This window comes from Dromaius novaehollandiae, chromosome 1, assembly GCF_036370855.1.
Source record: "Dromaius novaehollandiae isolate bDroNov1 chromosome 1, bDroNov1.hap1, whole genome shotgun sequence".
In the NCBI taxonomy this organism is placed as follows: Eukaryota; Metazoa; Chordata; class Aves; order Casuariiformes; family Dromaiidae; genus Dromaius; species Dromaius novaehollandiae.
Window position 1 is genome coordinate 60,541,464 of NC_088098.1, and position 18,489 is coordinate 60,559,952.

At 38.1% G+C, this 18,489-nt stretch overlaps 1 protein-coding gene across 1 annotated transcript in view; it reads right to left on the reverse strand.

Annotated features, from left to right (window-relative positions):
- BRAF (B-Raf proto-oncogene, serine/threonine kinase) overlaps nt 1-18,489 on the reverse strand; it is an 86,244-nt gene that overhangs the window by 36,307 nt on the left and 31,448 nt on the right. Inside the window, exons 4-7 of the mRNA XM_064514235.1 lie at nt 7,609-7,712; nt 6,750-6,852; nt 5,330-5,478; nt 4,092-4,211 (exon numbers count right to left, since the gene is read on the reverse strand). Coding sequence (XP_064370305.1) covers nt 4,092-4,211; nt 5,330-5,478; nt 6,750-6,852; nt 7,609-7,712 — 476 coding nt within the window. The remainder of the gene's footprint in view (nt 1-4,091; nt 4,212-5,329; nt 5,479-6,749; nt 6,853-7,608; nt 7,713-18,489) is intronic.

Here is an 18,489-nt window from a genome sequence, read left to right on the forward strand (position 1 = left end):
ATCATAACTTGCTGCTTTCATCCATGTCAGTTTCTGGGAACAGTATTTGTAAATCAGCTCCTAGCACTGTCACAACAGTGTGCATTTACACTGTTGTTTGGGTCCCTGTCAAAGCTTTGCAACACATTTGTAAAACTTCTAACAGCTTCACATTTATGAGGCTATCAAGAGAAACCACATAGCTGCCATTTGTTCTCCAAACTAGGGCTCAGTTCACTAGCATGTTTTTGCAAACAAAAGTTTTGGGGAGCAAGAGGCTTTCCTTTCATATTATACAGAATAAGAATGTTGTTTTTCTAAAGATTCTGGCACCAGGCCCTTTTCTGCTGAGCAAGACTGCATACTAGGTTGGATATCATAGGTAGTTTGCTAACATTTACATGGAGCGGTCTGGAAAACGTCTGATGCCAGAATCTTTAGCAAAAAGCCTCATCTTCATTTTATCTAATGAAACCCAAAGGCTTTCCTCACCAAAGCACATGTGGATCTAAGTGGTGATGTAGTTCTTAATGTAATCATGTAAAATTTTGTTTTCTTGGCTTTTCAGAATCTTTTCTAGTCATTTAAATATCTTCATCTGAGACAGAATGATCAGTGAACATTTGTAAGACTGAAAGGAAAGTAGAGGTGTTTAATCACAGACTAGAGGCTACTATAAGACAGGGGCTGGCAAACTCCCCAAAATGGTGCACAGACTATCCCTCTTTCTTCCTCAGAGTCAGAGATTAAGCATGTTGGGAAATGTTGCTTTTCACACTGTTGCCAGCCTGCTTAGTGGCTGTATCCTGCCTCAAGCAAAGCAGAGGCTTTAAGCTCCTACCAAGTCCAGCCTGCCTCTGTGCTATTTAAAATCTGCCCATGCGCCCCGCCACCCATTCCATAGGTTACTTACCCTGCCATAACATCTGCCTCATGAGTTTGCTGAGTTTTGCCCAACATCATCTGAGAGAATAGATGGAAGTAGAAAAAAACAACTATGGAATATTACGAAAAGCTAATCTCTCTCCTTTTCATACATCTGTAAGATCCAGGGAACTGCATTCAGAGAAGTTCAGTGCTCATACTTCATGAGCAAAGACACACAAGAAACTTTATGATAGTGCAATGAATAAAATGAATACAATGTATTATATACAGTTTTTGTATTTCAATTTTATTACAAATGGCTATTATTAGGGAGACCTACACTTTAATAATTCTTTCCAGCTAAGTGCAAATTATAAAGAAAATTACTGCTTTAGCACAAAAGCATAGTGCAAATTGTAAGAACTAAAATGGGACAAAAGACTAATGTGGAGGCTGAACACATTTGTGTAGGGAGTTTAGAAATGTGCATGTAGAACCATATGTGCTCCCTTATCTCAGGGTGAAACATTTGGAGGCACTGTCTATTGCTTACAATTAGAAGAATGAAAGGCTACAGGGCTGGGCTGGTTTAGGATGTTACGCATGAACAAAGTGCAAAGTTCTCCAGCATAGTTGTCAGCTTTTGCATCACGTCCAATGTTCTTTTTCTGCATGTCCCTTTCTTTCCAATTGCTCCATAAGATCCCTTGAAAATTTCTCAGCATGTCACATACACCTTTGCTCTTGAGTTTGTCTTGCAACACGAACTCATCCCTTCATTCTTTGGGCATTTTGCCTGCTGCTGGAATCCCTTCGCAAGGCTAAGGATGAAGAAAGATGTTTGCCTTCTCTTTCCTCGGGTTTATCAACCACTTAGTAACATCCCTTCCTCTGTAGGCCATGCCATGCAAGACGCTAGGAGAACAGAGAAATCAAAGGAGCAATTATTAAACTATTATGACAGCCACTGTACCAACAGTGATAAAGTGTTAATCCTTCAGAATTTCAATCTCCTTCCCCAATTGTAAAATTTCTTCCCTTACGCTCTTCCCAGTCAAAATAACCTCAAATATCAGACTTTTCTGCTTCCAGTTCGGCCTTTCCCCCATATCTTTTCCAGTACCCTTTAACAAAACCGTGTCTGAGAAAGTAAATGCTCTTATAGAGAAGGCCAGAAATTTTATTTACTCAAAAAATTTCAGAGAAATCAATATTTCCACGTTTGTGTCTTGAAGAGGCCAAGTATCATTAAAGAAAGGCAGAAGAGTAATTGGAAAAAGATATGGACAGTGCTTTGTGCTAATATGATGGTGTCTGCACTGCTTCTGTCATGGAAATGCTACCAACACAGATGTTCAAGGAAAACTGCACGATTTTGTAAACATGCATACTAGTTATGAACACCAGCTGATAATCATAAAGCACGTTCCAAAATAAAAAGAATTCTGAAGGCACGATATATGCCTTATTTTTGTTTAATAATGAAACTACAGCAAGGTAAAGAAAGCAAATGATAGAAAGCTAAAAAACTTTTACAGGTCCTGCAACCACAAGCCTTTACAGATGCAACACTTTGAAAAAGTTCCTTAACCTCAACCATTAAGGTTATTATTTTATTATTATTATTTTTTTAACTTCACATATATGAAAGTGTTAACATTCAAAAACTGTAACACATTAATAGACTCTGGTCTCAATTTTTCCTTTGTGTTTTTACTTCACAAAAACAAGAGTGCCTGAAGTAGTGCATGCATCAGTTAAAATCACTGACCCTGTTGTGCGCTCATAAACTGCTGAGAAACCACAAATGTGTGAGGGTAGAGGCAGTTGAAAAGTACGAAAATTTAGCATATAACAGCATTAGGATTGGGGCTATATAATGCCTTCTGTTTTCCATAGGTGTTTAACACATTTGGTATGAACAAGCTCCCTCATAGATTAATAGTTTTGGCTTGGTTACAATTTCAGATGCATTCTGAGAGAGCACCAGAGTCTGCTTAGCTTAGACAATCACAGCTAGCACAGCAATGGACTTGTTACTACAGCAGATAGTGGAGATCTGCAGGATGTAAAAGCAATATCCACTACCTGGAGAAAGCACTTCCAAACTTGCCTGAAACAACACAGAAAAAGTACAAACAAAATTACTCTCTCTCTCTCTCTTTTTTTTTTTTTTTTTTTACTTACCAAATGAGGTTCCCTCTGCAGCACTGTCAATCTAGTTCCTGGGAGGTATCAAATTTGATCTTTCCTGAAAAAAGTCTTGGCTGTCCAGAGAATTTTTCTTCCAATCAGAGTCCACAGATGCCTGAGTAGTTTCCAGCTGTGGTTCGGCTTTTGTCTGGGCACAGTGCTCAGTATTCCAAGACAGCCTCTTTGCCAAAATTCAGTACATCTCCACATAGCATGCGCATGTCCTAGGAACGTTTTCTGAAGCCTTTTGTCTTTAGTGTTTTTAGTAAGTCTGCATCAGGTTTCTTGACTTTGATGCACATTCTTGAATTACCCTTTCCTGGATTCTTGCTCAACTATCTAGTGTTAGATATCAGCAGCCTATTAGCCACTGGGAATATAATCTAAATAGAATCATTTATTTGTTCACAGAGCAAAGGTCCAGAATCTTTGCTGGAAATACAGGGGATGAAAGCTGTGATGGATTTTAGAAGTCTGATTTTAGAAAAGCTCAGTCTGCAAACAGATGCTCTTTGTATATGCCAACATTTAAACAGGAGGAAGACAGCTGGTCAGGAAGATCCCAAAGCAGCATGTATGTGGAAAAGCTACTAAAGCGGTATTAAGAACCTAGAATTGGCATCTGTTCACACCAATCTTATAGTGCTGTGGATTATTCAGAAACAGAGGTGTCACCTCAAAACAAATAAATCATGGTTTGATAAGACATAATATAAAATAATTTGTGATGATATAGTTTTGGTTTACATTTAAGTATAAAATCTTTCCAGTTTAGACCAGGTCTAAGCTACCATAGAAAAGAAGGCAGTTTAACAGGTGAGGCCCCAGTTCTACAGACACTTATGCACATGCTTAACTGTTAAGCTCATTGCTAATTTATGTCACTCATGTGAATGAAAACATCCCCTTCTTTAAAGTTAAGCATAGGTGGAAGTATTTGCATGACAAGCCTGATTAAAGATGTAGAGAGGGTTGCAAAGCAGTATTTAGAGTGTTTCTAAGCATACAGTACTGAAATGTTATGTTATTAAACAGCGGGAATAAGGTCATACCCAACAGAATCTGAGGGGGGCAATGAGGAGTATGATCCAGATGCCGGGGTGGTCTCTCCTAAGGAGGTCTCCTCCTGTGGTATGGGGTGATGTTCAAAGAACTTGGAGACAAACAGCAAACTGCAAGGCAAGAACAAAACAAAAACAACATAACTTGTGTAAAATCCAGATGCTTTACAACACAAAACTCAAGGACTAAAAAAAGCCATAGATCAAAATCTAATTTTTAAACAAAGACTGTGCTAACACATTAACCTGCAAGTTTTGTTAAAAGTATCATTTAATCCACAATGGATCAAAACATCATGCTTTAAACATGCCTTTATGGAAAGTAATTCTTGAATCTTCTACTCAAAAGTGTAAACATCTGGTTCCTCAAGAATACACAACTTGAAGTATATGTTGGGTCACAGGAACTTAACCGAATGCCTGCACTGATGTAATGCCAAAACCAACTGCCAGATGGATAAAGCCATTTTATCTACAACCCTGAGCACATAATCTAGAGGCGCCCAAGCAAACGCCGTTACAAATACCAACATAAGCAGAAATTAAGTTTTATTCCTGGGGGAAGAAAAGGACCATTTTAAGAGATTCCTCACATGAAAGTCTATTTAAAAGATCTAATAACCTCTGTTGAAACTGATCAGATACAACAGAGCAAGTTCACTACAGATCTTTAACCCACATTATAAAGCCTTACACAAATGAATCAATACTTAAATTCAAGAACACATGAATGTTTTGGGCATGCTCTTTTGTATTTCTTACCTAGATATTTAAAACTCACTAACGGATTTATTGTAAACCATTGCAAAACCAACTGCAACTTAACCTTACTAAACTAGTGTCTCTAACATTTTTTTTTCCAGGTCAGAGAAAACAGACCCACATCTAAACATTTAAACAGAGACCTAGCCATCACATAATAAAGAGCCAGTTATGATCAAGAATGACATCTGGGAACAATGAGAAGTTTGTATGATACAGTCAAGTGTTCAGCCACCCCATTCATCCTTCAAAGAAAGCATTTCATAGTCCAGCAAAAAAAATATGAACTGCCTGTCTGAACCAACAGAGAGACAATATGAATTATGCAGTCTCACAAGAACAGTTGAGCTCCTGTATTTTTCAGACATTTCCCCTGACTTCCTGAATTACAGCTGTCAGTGATTTCTGATGTTAAATATATAAGCTTAATAAAAGTCTCAATTTTAAAACAAATTATGATTACTTACTCGAGTTGGTCATAATTAACACACATCAGTGGCACTTCTGTACTACAGCGCTGGTGAAATTTATAGCCACATGTCTGGCACCGAAATCCCTGGAAAAGCAGCTTTCGACAAAAGTCGCAGAACGCTAACGTGAAGAACGTCTTTCGAACCTATGTTGTCAAAAATAATCATATTCAATAAAGTGGTTCTGTAAGCTTAGGAGGGGCTACTTGCTTTTACCTCCCTCAAATATACTTATAAGGCTCTTTTTTGACACTGAAGCTCTGGCTTTAAATACTGAAAAGATGTACAAAAAAGTTTGTCTTTCATTTCAAATAGTATTTAGGCATTAAAATATTCTCTTAACAATTTATTGAAGTTAATGCTTCACTTCATTACCAGCAGTAAAAACAGCAACAAATCTAAAGCAAAACAGCACACTTATCATGCTAGAGATAAATAAAACTTTCAGAAATTAACTGGATACAATCTATAAAAATAAGAACTGCTGAAAAATTGTCTCATCTTCTAATTTTTCCAGCAGCCAAATGACATTTTTATCCAACATTCAAAGGACTGGAAATGCACAAATGACTTTATATTGTTTGCATATACAGTTATATGTGTAGTTTTAATTTTGATTACTGAAACTCAAACATTACAATCAGGAGAAAGGTAAACACATCCATATCTTAGGGGAAGAAAATCTTCAGTTTCATTTTAAATTTTAATAATAGTTGTCATAAAAATAATTCTAGTGGTATCACTACATGCAATAATCAAAATCTTAAAAGAAGGGTATCTAAAAAAATGTTTCTAAGTTTACTATACTTTCATCTAACTAGCCATAGCCAAACTAGCTTGTTCAAGTAAAACAAGCAGCTTGAAAGTAAATTTATTTATTTTAAATAAAAGTCTTTCTTCTCAATGTGACAAATATTATTTCCAGGATTTTGTATGCAGCTGGAATGGTTTGGATGGATTCTGTTTAACAGCTTCCATTTACGTGGGGCCTTATCAGGTCAAAACATACTTGTGCACTAGCATCACTGATGATGTCAGCTCCGCTCTGGGAATAGTTAGTTCATTAGTTAATTGCTGCTGCAGAGCCAGCAGGGAGGCACGGAATAGATAGAGCAATACAAAAATAGTAGATTATTATTACAGCTCTGCAATGCAGTGCTGATTTAAAACCTCTACATTTTTAGATTTTAGAGGGTGTATTCCATCCAAATGTGAAAGTTTTAAGGGAGATCAAGTTCCCTTTGACACCATTTCTTTCAAATACAATTAGATATAATTCACCTTAAGCTACTGCAGTCAAAACTTCTTTTGCAACCCTTCCACATGCCCAAAGTACAAAATAGTGTTCAAACTCATTAATTTGAAAGGACAAAGTTGATTTAACTCTACTCAACATTTCATGAAAACCAGTACATACAAAATTGTGTGTTGTGAGTGGCACGTTCTCCAGGACTTCCACATGCAACTCCTCTCCCGTGAGCCAGGATATGTCAGTGTCCCAGCCAATTGGCTTCTTCTCTCTAAAGTGTAAATAAGCCTTTCATTAGTGTATAAACCCTTGCAGTTCTCTTGCAGAAGATGTGAGAAGTTGAGGTCAGATAGCAAGTTTCACTGTGAAGGTTTGGTACCCAGTTTTTTGCCTCTGGAAGCTTTAGCAACAAGACATTAAACTTAGCACTCACCAAGAAAAGCACATCTCCCTGGACAAGCACCATAGAAGAAATGCACTTTTTTCAAATCAGTTTCAGTGGTAGCCGACGCTTTGGCTCTGAGGTGATGGATACATTTCTAACCAAGAAGTGCTTGTGAAACTACCTGTTCCTTTAGTGAGTCCTCTGGAACTCTTTGTTTTGTGCAGTCATATAATCTATAAGCTTTTTAAGGTTGGAAACTCAATTTAAATTTTTCTCACAAGAACTCTGTATTTAGTTAAGATTGCACTATAACCAGGTCAAACAAAACCAAATGTTAAAATAAAAGAAACCTGTTTAATATTTGTTTGGTTAGCATGAGTTTGGTTAATATAAATTTGGTTAGCACTCTATAAACATATATTACCCTATATTATGCTTGTTCTTGAAGTGATAAAGATTAAACCTTTTTTCTAGGAGTTTGCCGTCCTTTCTAGGCGTGCCTTTGAGGCACAACACATTTTAGTGTACACTATCATATTATTCTTAACTTTGAAAATGACTTCCACAACGTTAGATAGAATTGGCCATGCTGGTTAACTCCAAGAAAAAGTTGCAAGAACAAAAACATCACACAAACCATACCCATCTTGTATTCTGTAAACAGCACAACATTCTGGAATAAGACCTCTCATCATCAGAGCTTTCTTCAGGCTGTCTCGGACTGTCACCCCACATCTTGCTGGAACCTAGAGGTCAAATGTAAAACAAAGGAGTTGGAAAAAGTTCCAATTCATCCCCCAAACGGATGCAAATGTTTTGACCCTGAAGTGCTAAAAACCATCACAACCCTCAGCTTCACAATGCCTTACAGAGTACTAGGCAAGAGTTTCTCAAAGTCTTTTTTGAACTGTGGAAAACGTCACCGGTGAACGGCCAAGAAGTAATCTAGCTCAGCTAGAAGCAAGAACCAGCTCAGCATTTCTATTGATGTTTTGAGCAAAAACTTGACTCAACTCCGGAAGTGACCTCTAACTCTTCTCAGTTTGAATAAAGTGAGGAGACAGCACACAGATAGCTAAAAGCTATGTATGTCCATGAAAAGTGCAGGTCAAGCTGTAAAGTTAAGTGGGGCAATATGCCAAGGGGAATTAAAATGAAATAACTAATAGCCTGGACTACCCTCAAAAAAATCATTATGATAGAAACAGAAAATAAAGTGTTTACATTTTAAAATAGAAGATAGGGATGAAATGAGTCAAATAAAAAACCCGAGTCAGGCAGATGAATAGAGGAAATGCACACTGAAACTAGCCAAACACAAAGAACTACAAACTGCGCTAACTATGCAGAGTACAGATATTTTCCTTGCCTCCAATCTACTCTAGTTGTAGGCCTATTTTATAGGAATAGGCAAATTATCTCTAGACATACTTATGATTTAATAAAATATAGTGTTAATTAAGCCATAAAGACAGAACAATATATAATCTGGTGATTAAATGTAGTTACTCACTTACTATTTCTAGAACTATTCACTGAAAATACATTACACTTGAGCTGATATACACATTGGGACATTTCTTATACTCACACGTAGCATTTCACATCAGCCACAACAAGCTTTAGTCAAATGAAAAAAATCCTTACACTTGACTAACCAAAAAGTCTGTACAACACCTGAGACAATTATAGCTTACTAGAGGCCTAATCCAGAGCCCTCCATAGTCAAAAGAAGTCTCTTAATCAGCTTCAGCTGGCTTTAGATCATAGCCTAATTTTTATTCCTTGCATTTAAATTTCCATAGGTATTCAGGAGCCAAATGTCCTACTTAAGGACAACAATGGAAAGCAGCAGCCTATTTCAAGTAGCTTTGTGAATTCCACTTGAAGTTATGCTATATATTGCAGTTCTTGGACTCAAATATACACTCTCTCAGAAAAGACACGTTAAAGGAATCTTTTGCTTCACAATCCTCCTCTCATTAGTACATAAGCACTCTATACAGGACATTTTGTATTTTTCATCTGGTCAACATGTAAACATTTAAGAAGACAGAATTTCTACTAATTCCCTGGGAAAAACCATCCTGTAACATACCATGTTACAATCTTGATATTTAACCTTAACCATGTTTTATGCATTCTACTGCTTCTGAATTTATCTTTTTATTAATCTTATTAAGCCCTTCCCATTCCCAAAGTTCACATTGCGGTTTTCAGTCACTTGCAGAGTTAGGTCATTCCTCCAGCATAAGACATCTTCATCTGTTTCTTAGCACAGCTATTAACAGGGAGGCCAGTAGCGACTATTATGATGAATACTGCCAACAAATTCCTACTGTAGAATTCAGCTCTGTTGCTTAAATCACTACCACACTAATTGTTCACAGTGCAAGTAATTGCTCATAGCTTATTTTCCCCTGCCTCCAGCATACATATATTTACAAATACCGAGTAAAGATTTTTTAGATTTGCCTAAGATCTCTACATATTTCAGTCGTATGCTTCAACCTCCTACACACAGCAGGTCTGATCATGAACCACTTCTACAGAACCAACAAGTATTCTTCAGCCCAAGGCTAAGGAGTACTTTTCCTGTAAGTGCAGCTCCCACTGGACTGAGGTAGAACCCTGACAGAAACTCTATTACTTCACCACCGATACGCATGGTGAAAGAAGAAATTCAAGTACTGTGAGGGCAACAGCCAGATGCGAGGAAAGAAAGGGGAATGAAGAGAGACAGAAAACTGGTTGGGCAGGAAGGAGAGATGGCAGAAAAGAGGCAGGACAAACTAAGAATTGGCAAGGAGAAAGCATATAGTTACTTGGGGAGGGGATCCCCATCAGTAGCTTGGTGCAGAGCAACTGAGCAGGATGGAGGGAGTATCGACCGAACAGCTACATGAGGCAAAAGGGCAGGAAACAAAGATACAATGACCCACTACACAGGGGGGAACTGGTGCTGGTGGAGCAAAGTCTGTGCCAGAGATGATGAAACAGGTGGGGAAACAACAGAAGTAAATACTGAATAAGAAACTTTCCTGCTGGGATGAAGAGAAAAGAAAGTTCAGTTTGGACAAGGAGCACCAAGGAATAAGACTGGGGTTTGCTGGAGAGAAGCATTAGAACTGAGCACAGGAGGGCAAAGAGATTCCGGCTTGGAAGAAAACTCCAAGGCAATAAGTATTAAAAGAAACCAGAGCTGTAAAACCTAGACTTGAGTAAGGAAATGCAATGGGACAAGGAAGAGAAGCCAGACAGTGCAAGGGGGACTAACTAATATTTGAGAAGAGGCGAAGTATAAGAAAAAAAGGGAAGGAGCCTTGTGCTCACTGAAACACATTTTCTTCCTCCAGCACTGATGCCACGTAAAGGAGAGCAGTGTGCTCCGTTGCCTTCGGATGCAAAGGTCTGCACCAGGAATCTAGAAGTTCCAGCTCCCTTAATGAATCACACGGGTGTAAATAATGCCACTTCAGGGGATTTTTTTTTTTTTTTTAATCCAGCTAAAAACAAGATCTAAGCAAGTTAGACTTCCTTTTAAAAAAATCATTAAGGTCACAAAGGCAAGTCATCAAAACTTAGGAAGTGTCAGAATTAAGGTCATCTATACCTAAACAGATGCAATACAATTATGAAAAGGGTGCATTAAATTAAGTTACCTTTGTCACTATTCACTCATGGTTCCTCAGTACTACTTCCCCAGGTTCCCTTCATTAAAATCTGAACCATATTTATGCAACTTGCAATGAGAACCAGGGATATAACATTTGTTCTCTTCGCTGCCATTTGCAACAAGATCCCACTAAAAAAAACAGCCAGGGAACTGTTTTGATTACTCTTAAAGCCATCAGGATCCTGAATCAGCATAACATTTTGAACATGCTTCTGCAGAGCATGAGCAAGAAGCCAGAAGGCTTAATTAAAAGAACTAAGTACTAGAATAAATCCCTCTAGTATTGATTAATCATTTTCCCAGATTGGTACACTACAGTCTATCACCATCTGTGTATGTAGCCCTTCAGCCCCCTTCTTCAGTGCATACCAGAGCTTGCTGAGAAGCAGAAGTTTTCCCTGCAAAAAATCCAACATTTAAACCCCTCTTCTGGGTGCAAGAGGAAGATGGGGAAAAAAATCAGTATAATGTTTAAGGAAAAACACACCACCAACAAAAAACAGGCGGCAAGCAGGAGCTCGCCCAGCGGCTCACAGCCCCCCAGCCTCGGCTGCAGCAGGCTCCAGCCGCCCGCTGGCAGCCAGACAGCTCCGGCAGTGCAGGCAGACAGCAACCAAAGTGGGTTTATCAATTTTGTCAAGACTTCTGACAGGTTTCCCACAGAGCTTTTAACTGAATCACATCAGCATTTTTAGATGGTCTGCCATAGGAAAATTTCTGATCTACTCTCATCTATACACCCTTATTCTTGCAATCTAGTAAGCTGAACAAAGTTTATATTTTACTGAATCAGGAAAAGTGTTTAATTTTACTTCAAATCTGTTTATCTGTATCTATCTGTTACCTTTTTATCCATCTATTTTTTTTTAACTAAGAGAACCTGAATATATTTCACAACAGTTACTCCCTATAAATTCATGCTACTTATAGTCAAGGGATCTGTTTCCACACTAACTACTAAGGATTTTCTGTAAATTACTCATATACCTAATATTTTTAGACCAGAAAAGATTTGGTTGTTTATAAAACTTTGAATACTTGATTCATCAAATAATTTTCTAAAGCAAGCAGCACAAAAGAGCATGGGCTATACAAAACTAAGGAAGAGCACACAAGTTCCCAATACAGACTGCAAGATGTGTTTAGTTCATTATTTAATATACTAGAGAAAGTAATTTACTCATGCATCTTGAACTGAGCAAGTAGTAGTTCAGGAAAACACTAAAACACAAGCTTAACTTTGCAAATGTGAAGTTCCAAGGAAATGAATGGAAATTATTCCAGTGCCTCTAAACATTCTCAAACCACAGCCTTACTATCTAAACAGATTAAACAGAACTATATCACTTAATTTCCTTATTTCTTTTACTTATGTAAACTATTTCTACCGACACTAAGTATTCATAACAATATTGCCGATTTACATTTAGTACTGCAGCCACAGGCATTTAAGCAATGCATTATAAAACATGTATTTCTGTAAACCAGGTCATTTCTGATTCAGTAAGAAATCGGGGCTACATCCCTAAATAAATCTTACATCACTTTTCTAATATCAGAGCAGAAACTCTGCCATAATCTCAATAAATTAAAAATTATACTAGTGCAGTCTCCAGTATTTTAAAGCAATCTGTAGGGACTGCCAAAACACTTGAAAATCATCGTAAAGGTATTCTCTGAAAGCGGGCATGCTGGACAGCTCAAAATATCTAGTATTCTAATTCTCAATTTTTATTCGAGTATTATAATTCTCAATTTTTCCAGTCCAGCATAGTAGCTGAGCTCACTTTTGTCAAGTTTTATGTAGTTAAATACCTTAGAGCTTCAGTAGAATTAACCAGAGCACTGGGTACAATAGCTAGAATATTCTAATAGGTGAGGTTTTGAACTATCACTTTGAAGTGCCAGTTTGCTTATGTTAACACATTCAGTACCTTGAAAGATCTGACACACACACACAATACCTATAGGACTGAAAGTGCCAGCCATGTGCTCATAAAATTCAACTGTGCCGGGAGAAAAATAAGCCAAGTTATTTCTCTTTTAAATACTAGAGCTTGCCTTCTGATGTGTCAGGTTTTCTGGTAAAAATCCAAACTTGAAATCCACATTTCGTTTCTCATCTTTAGGGTAGGTTTCTCACCTTCGGGGTGAAGGATGGATGTTTAACCACACCAGTCAGCCACTTCTCACAACACTAACAGATAAAATTAACCCCCTCTACAGTAAAGGGGAGATAGGATGACGCTGAACATAATATCCTCTATAAAATGAAAAAAAAAAACCATGGCTTTCAGTCACAGCTGTTTTGGATGTCAGGGCATGATGCTCTGACCAAATTCCGGAGAAAGGAGCATTTAAGTAGACATTCATAATGAGACTATGAGTAAGACAAATGGAAGATGGCTCCATGGCACTGAGAGCTGTTTCCCAAGAAGCTGAACAGAACTTATCCATTTTACTGTTCCATCAAATGCATCCTGTCTAACTTGCAGGGACATCAGTTACCAGCACCTGCACCTCCAACGTGATTAAGGAGTACTCGTTTGTTCAACAGAACGGAATAATTTATGTTAACAGTATTAAAAACAATAAATAGTTTGTTCAAAAGTACACCAACCTTAAACCACATGGGATCAAACCTGTGTTTAGTCAGCAGCAGACTCCACACTACCATTTTTCAAGCTTTTGAGGAATAGCTCCCAAAGTGTGGTCAGAAGAACAGTGATTATTTGTAAGATTATAGTAGACAGTTTGATCATCATCTTAAAAATTTGGTAAGGGTGAATTCTAGCACAAGAAGTTGTAAAGGCTGACAATGATCCACAACTCAAAGAAGTTTTGAAAAAAATGGTTTTAGACTTCAGACTTGAGAGAAATGTTCTTCTTCAAAGATATCCATGGTCACTATATGGGAATAAAAACACGAGGCTTTGACACGTCTGCTCTTCCAAATGACAAAAAGGTTAGTTGGCTGCTCTCAAAGCCAGGCTCCAAATGCATTAGAAGTCTAAGTTATAAAATGGTTACAGTAAATTTTTACTAGGTCAGACCCAGAGTCCACTTGGCACACCATCCTGTCTCAGACAGTCAAGCTTGAATTGCTGTAAAGATGGGGGCAACACAGCTTAACACAGAAGGTCTAGAATTCATACCCCTCTCCAAACTCTTGTAGCTGATTCTAGAAAAAGAGTATTTTTATATCCAGGTAGCATATAGATTTGCTATGAATATCAAGGCTTTGGTCAGTTAGTCTACCTCAATGATGCAAAGGCAATGAACTTAAGTATAATCACAAACAGAATTAAAACATATATTTTGATTATTTTCACATTTTTCATCATCATTCCATCAAGTGTCTGCTACTACATTATGAGGTGAAGGAAATAAAATAAAAAAAAGTAGAAAAATTTGTTTATTTTTACAGATGGACTTTCCATCTCAGTGTAAGAAATCATACTGCCAGAAACAGCCTTTTACAGAAAGCTTTTCATTCAGCTGTCACTGCACTCACTAAGCTCGCCTCACTTGAGGATTACTCTTAAAAAGCAATGACCAATCTTACATGAAGCATTTTAGATGACAAGCCACCAATTTTATAATGGCCAGTTTTCAAGAATTTACAATGTAAGACTGTGTGCCAGTAAAATTAAAGTAGATTAATTTATTCTCCTTTCAACACATATTACTTTGAACTTCTCCAGCACTGGGATTAGCCTGCTATAGTACTGCTTTTCAGCTTGCTTCACTAAACATATCCAAAGTTGCATTCTTCAGACTTCCTTAAATATGAAAGACTTAAATGTGGCAACTGTAAAGTCCACTTCAGTGACGAACTCCTGTTTTAAAATAAGATTTTGTTTGCTTATTAACAGCCTAAAAAGAGATATCCCACAGCTAAACTTTTGCCCAAAGAAAATTGATAATTTAATCTTTCCTTTAATTTTATCTTTCAGCAATATGATAGGTAGGCCAATATCTCTCCCTGAGAACCCCAAGTATTAAAAAAAAAAGTCAGTAAAGTTTACGTGAAACAGCGATTCATCCCATCAGTCTGTTCTCTCATGATGCACAGAATCTCAAAGCATTCAAATACATCCAGTAACTATTTACTAGCACAGGCTACAAATAAACTCCACTTTCACTGCCTGTTCGATATGACATGGAAATTTTTAAATTACTTTTGATTAGGGAGAACCTGATCATATTAAGCCAGGTGTGTAATTAAAAGTAAGAAACTAGTTTATTCAATTGCCTGACAATCCTCTCTTGGGACTTTACTTATACTTGGGCAGGTGGAACTGGTAGGACTTGAATGCCTAGAGAAATCCAGTCCTTACTCCTGAGTAACCTTGAGGCACAAGCTCGCAGCACAAACTGCACAGACAGTGAAGCAAATCTCAAGTCAAAAGAAATGTACTGAGTATCAGATTTAAAAACAGAACATTTGAAGGAACCAAGTTGTGCATGTATGGTGAGTGTCTTTATGCTAAGAATTCAGGTAGGGTAAAAATATCTGATTCCTCCAGTCTTCATGTCTGCAGAGGAGAGGACCACATGATTGCTTGTCTAATAAAAAGGCAGATGTGCTAATTAACAAAGGTGTGACATGAGTAAGAAAACTGAAATAAGAGCTGTCTTCATGCATAGCATTCACAATCCCATTTAGTTTCTCCAATTCTTAAAAATACAATTTTTCCCTTTTAAAAAAAACCTCAGTCTCACATTTGCATTAAGAACTTTCATACACATATATACCTCCAACACTTCTATATGTAGCATACCAACACAGTAACATGAAGAGAACTTTACTGGCCCAAATTTATACTGAGCTTCTATACAAATCTCTAATCTGTGGTAACATTTTTACAGATTCTGTAGGTGAGCATACAAGATTGGGAAAGTTTCTGGACTAAAGTAATACAGTTTAGGAGGTGCCAAAAGTTTCTAGACCTTACAGTTGGCAAAAATACACAATGATTTAATTCCACCCAAAATCTGCAGATAGCTGAAGTACTTGGAGGCCTATAAGCTTCCCCAAAGCAGGAATAGCATCTGCTGCTGCTTTTTCCCCCCGCCAGCTTCTCTGCCACTGTTCAGACCACTAGAGACAGAAATGACGTTCCAAACAACTGAATCTACTCCTTACTGATGCTCACAGAGAGAGCAGGCACTGGAGCTGCCAGAAAGGACTACCTATAAACTCACTGAGCAGAGCAGCAGACTCCTTACTGCCCTTATGACACCACACCAAGAAGATCAGAGGAAAGGAAGCAAGCATTTCTTCTGGAAGCTTGGAGTGTTTAGGGCAGAGAGCAACAGGCTATATTCAGATTAAAAGCAAGAAACCATCATCAGTCCTTCAACTGACCATCATTTCTCACACCTAAATACTTATTTTCCTAACTTTCCATGCTCCAGTGTACCAGGACTCATGACTGCTTCAGATTTGCTTTCAGACTGTTTCTTCCCACACTAGAAGTACTTGTCTAGAAGAGATTTCTTGGTAATCAAAATCATTCAGGGCTGCTAATGTAAGCATGTTACATAATCTTCTTCATGAGGTACTTGAGTTAGAACTTTTTCCCCCGTTCCCTTCATTCCTACCAGACTTCATCATGTTGTCAGAAACCTCCTAACATTGTTCCTAACTGCATTTATTTCTAGTTTTAGCCATCTGTTGTACCAGGACCTTGTACTAAGTGGCTCTTGTCAGACTCATCTCCTCCAGTGTGGAGCTAGCATGCAGCAGATTCAAAACCCAACACAGAATATGGTTCTTCACACCACATATAATTATGCCTGGGGAATTCCTTATCACAAGATACAAACTTGTAGTATTTATAAAACAGGTTTCACAGAGACTGGACTGAAGGTTACCAAGTAGAAAACATTTGAACTCAAGTTCCTGAGTGATAAGTGGCTCAAGTTTGGAAGAACACTCAGGGAAAATATCATACATGCGCAGCCTGTTCTTGTACTCTTCTCTAGGTATCCACCTGCAAGTACTGACAGAGGAAACAGGGCTTGACAGACTTTAGGTCTGACCCAGTACAGCCACTCTTACAATTCTTACATATTGCCCAGGTTTATTTATTTTGCATGGAGATGGGCTACGTACCTGATCCTATAATAAGCCTCATACTAAAACATCCTCCTACAGCCAAGGGCCATAAAGATACAGTGTTGGCCTGAGAGCACCATCAGGAGGAGAAGACAAAGAGCAGCACACAGGCTGGAGAGGACCAGAGTTCTCCACTGGTCACCACAGGACAAGGCCAAGTGAAGCATGCAGCTAGGTCCTAACTCAACTCTCAATTTTCTGCCTCAGTAACCTCCTTCAAGCATACTTTCTTTCCCAGGCAGTGATTTGACATACTTAACCTCATGCCTGCATAGCTCTAACACTGACCACATGCCATCAGCTTGGCATGGGAACTGCACATATGTCCACAGAATATTTATTCCATCCAACTCAAAGAACGCTTTCCTGCAAGGGACCAAACACAACTATGGTGGGCCACAGGAAACCAGAAGAAGTCTGAAGCCTTTCAAACAGGCCTACAGTAACTGAGCAATCTATTGGGTGAAGTTCCTAAATAAGTCTAGTGCAGTGCATGTTGCCAGCTTCCACAAAGGAAAGCAAAAATTGCAAAAGTTCTTGCAATTGGGAAGGGAGATTTTTTTCCCCCTATCCCAGATCTACCAGCTTAAAATTGGCATTCCCAAAGACACCCAAAAGATACATTACCCAGGTGGCTCAGCCCCCCCTCCATCACAAAAAACAACTAAGAACCAAAACACACAACTAGATGCAAGTCCAGAAAATGCTTAAAATCTTTTCATAATCAGCAGCCAATCTTCAAAACAAACACCATATTCCTTTAATCTTTACACTCATTGAAAGCTGTTTGTGATCACTGCCTGGAATTCCTCTTCATCAGTTTATTCTAAACCTTTTCACTCTGTCTTCTGCCTCTTACATTAAACTAAAATTATCCTATTAGCATCTCTAACAACTTCCCATATCTCTGGATCAGTTGTTTATCCTCATCCTCCCTGATTGCTAACCAACCTTGACAACCAGCTGTGCCTCTCCTTCACTTCATTTGTATAAGTGTCTTCTCTTGTTTCTTTCCTCTCTCTCTCTCTCTCTCTCTCTCTCTCCTTGCACCTTCAATCATGTAATGCTATAATGTGAAAAAAATTCTAATCCACAATACAATTATCCCACAGAGCTCTATGCTCTTCTGGCAGGAATTTCATCAACAAATGTAACCTCTATTTTTATGCTGATACCCTAAAGCCCTCTTCCCACTTAGGACTATCTCCTTCTACCACAACCAAGTCTCAGCACTTCTAACATCTTCTCTCACATGCCTAGCAGCCAGCTCAAGGTCAGAGTTCTTAACTCCCTCTCCCACACAAAAGCTCTCCCGTAATTAGCAGCTTTGTTGCAATCCACCTCATACTCATTTAGGTCCCTAACCTAAAAAAAATTTTGGACTCACTTTTCCCTGAATTCTTCTATCTACAGTTTGGATAACCTCATTAAATTGTTCTACAAAACATATCAACAATACGGCCTTCCCAATCTGTCCTCACAATTGATGGTCTCAGCCTGACTCTTACCATCTTGCACCTCAATTATTTAAAGATTTTCCACCTGGCCTAGAACAACAACAAAACAAACAGTCTTATCTGGTCATATCTATGCAGAATGCTAGTCTGAAGGACATTTAACTTACTAATTGAACCATGCCACTAAAGGGAGACGAAATACACATTTCTTTCAAGGACTTATGTTCCGTTACTTATCTCACCACACTACTGGGGAGAAACAGTTC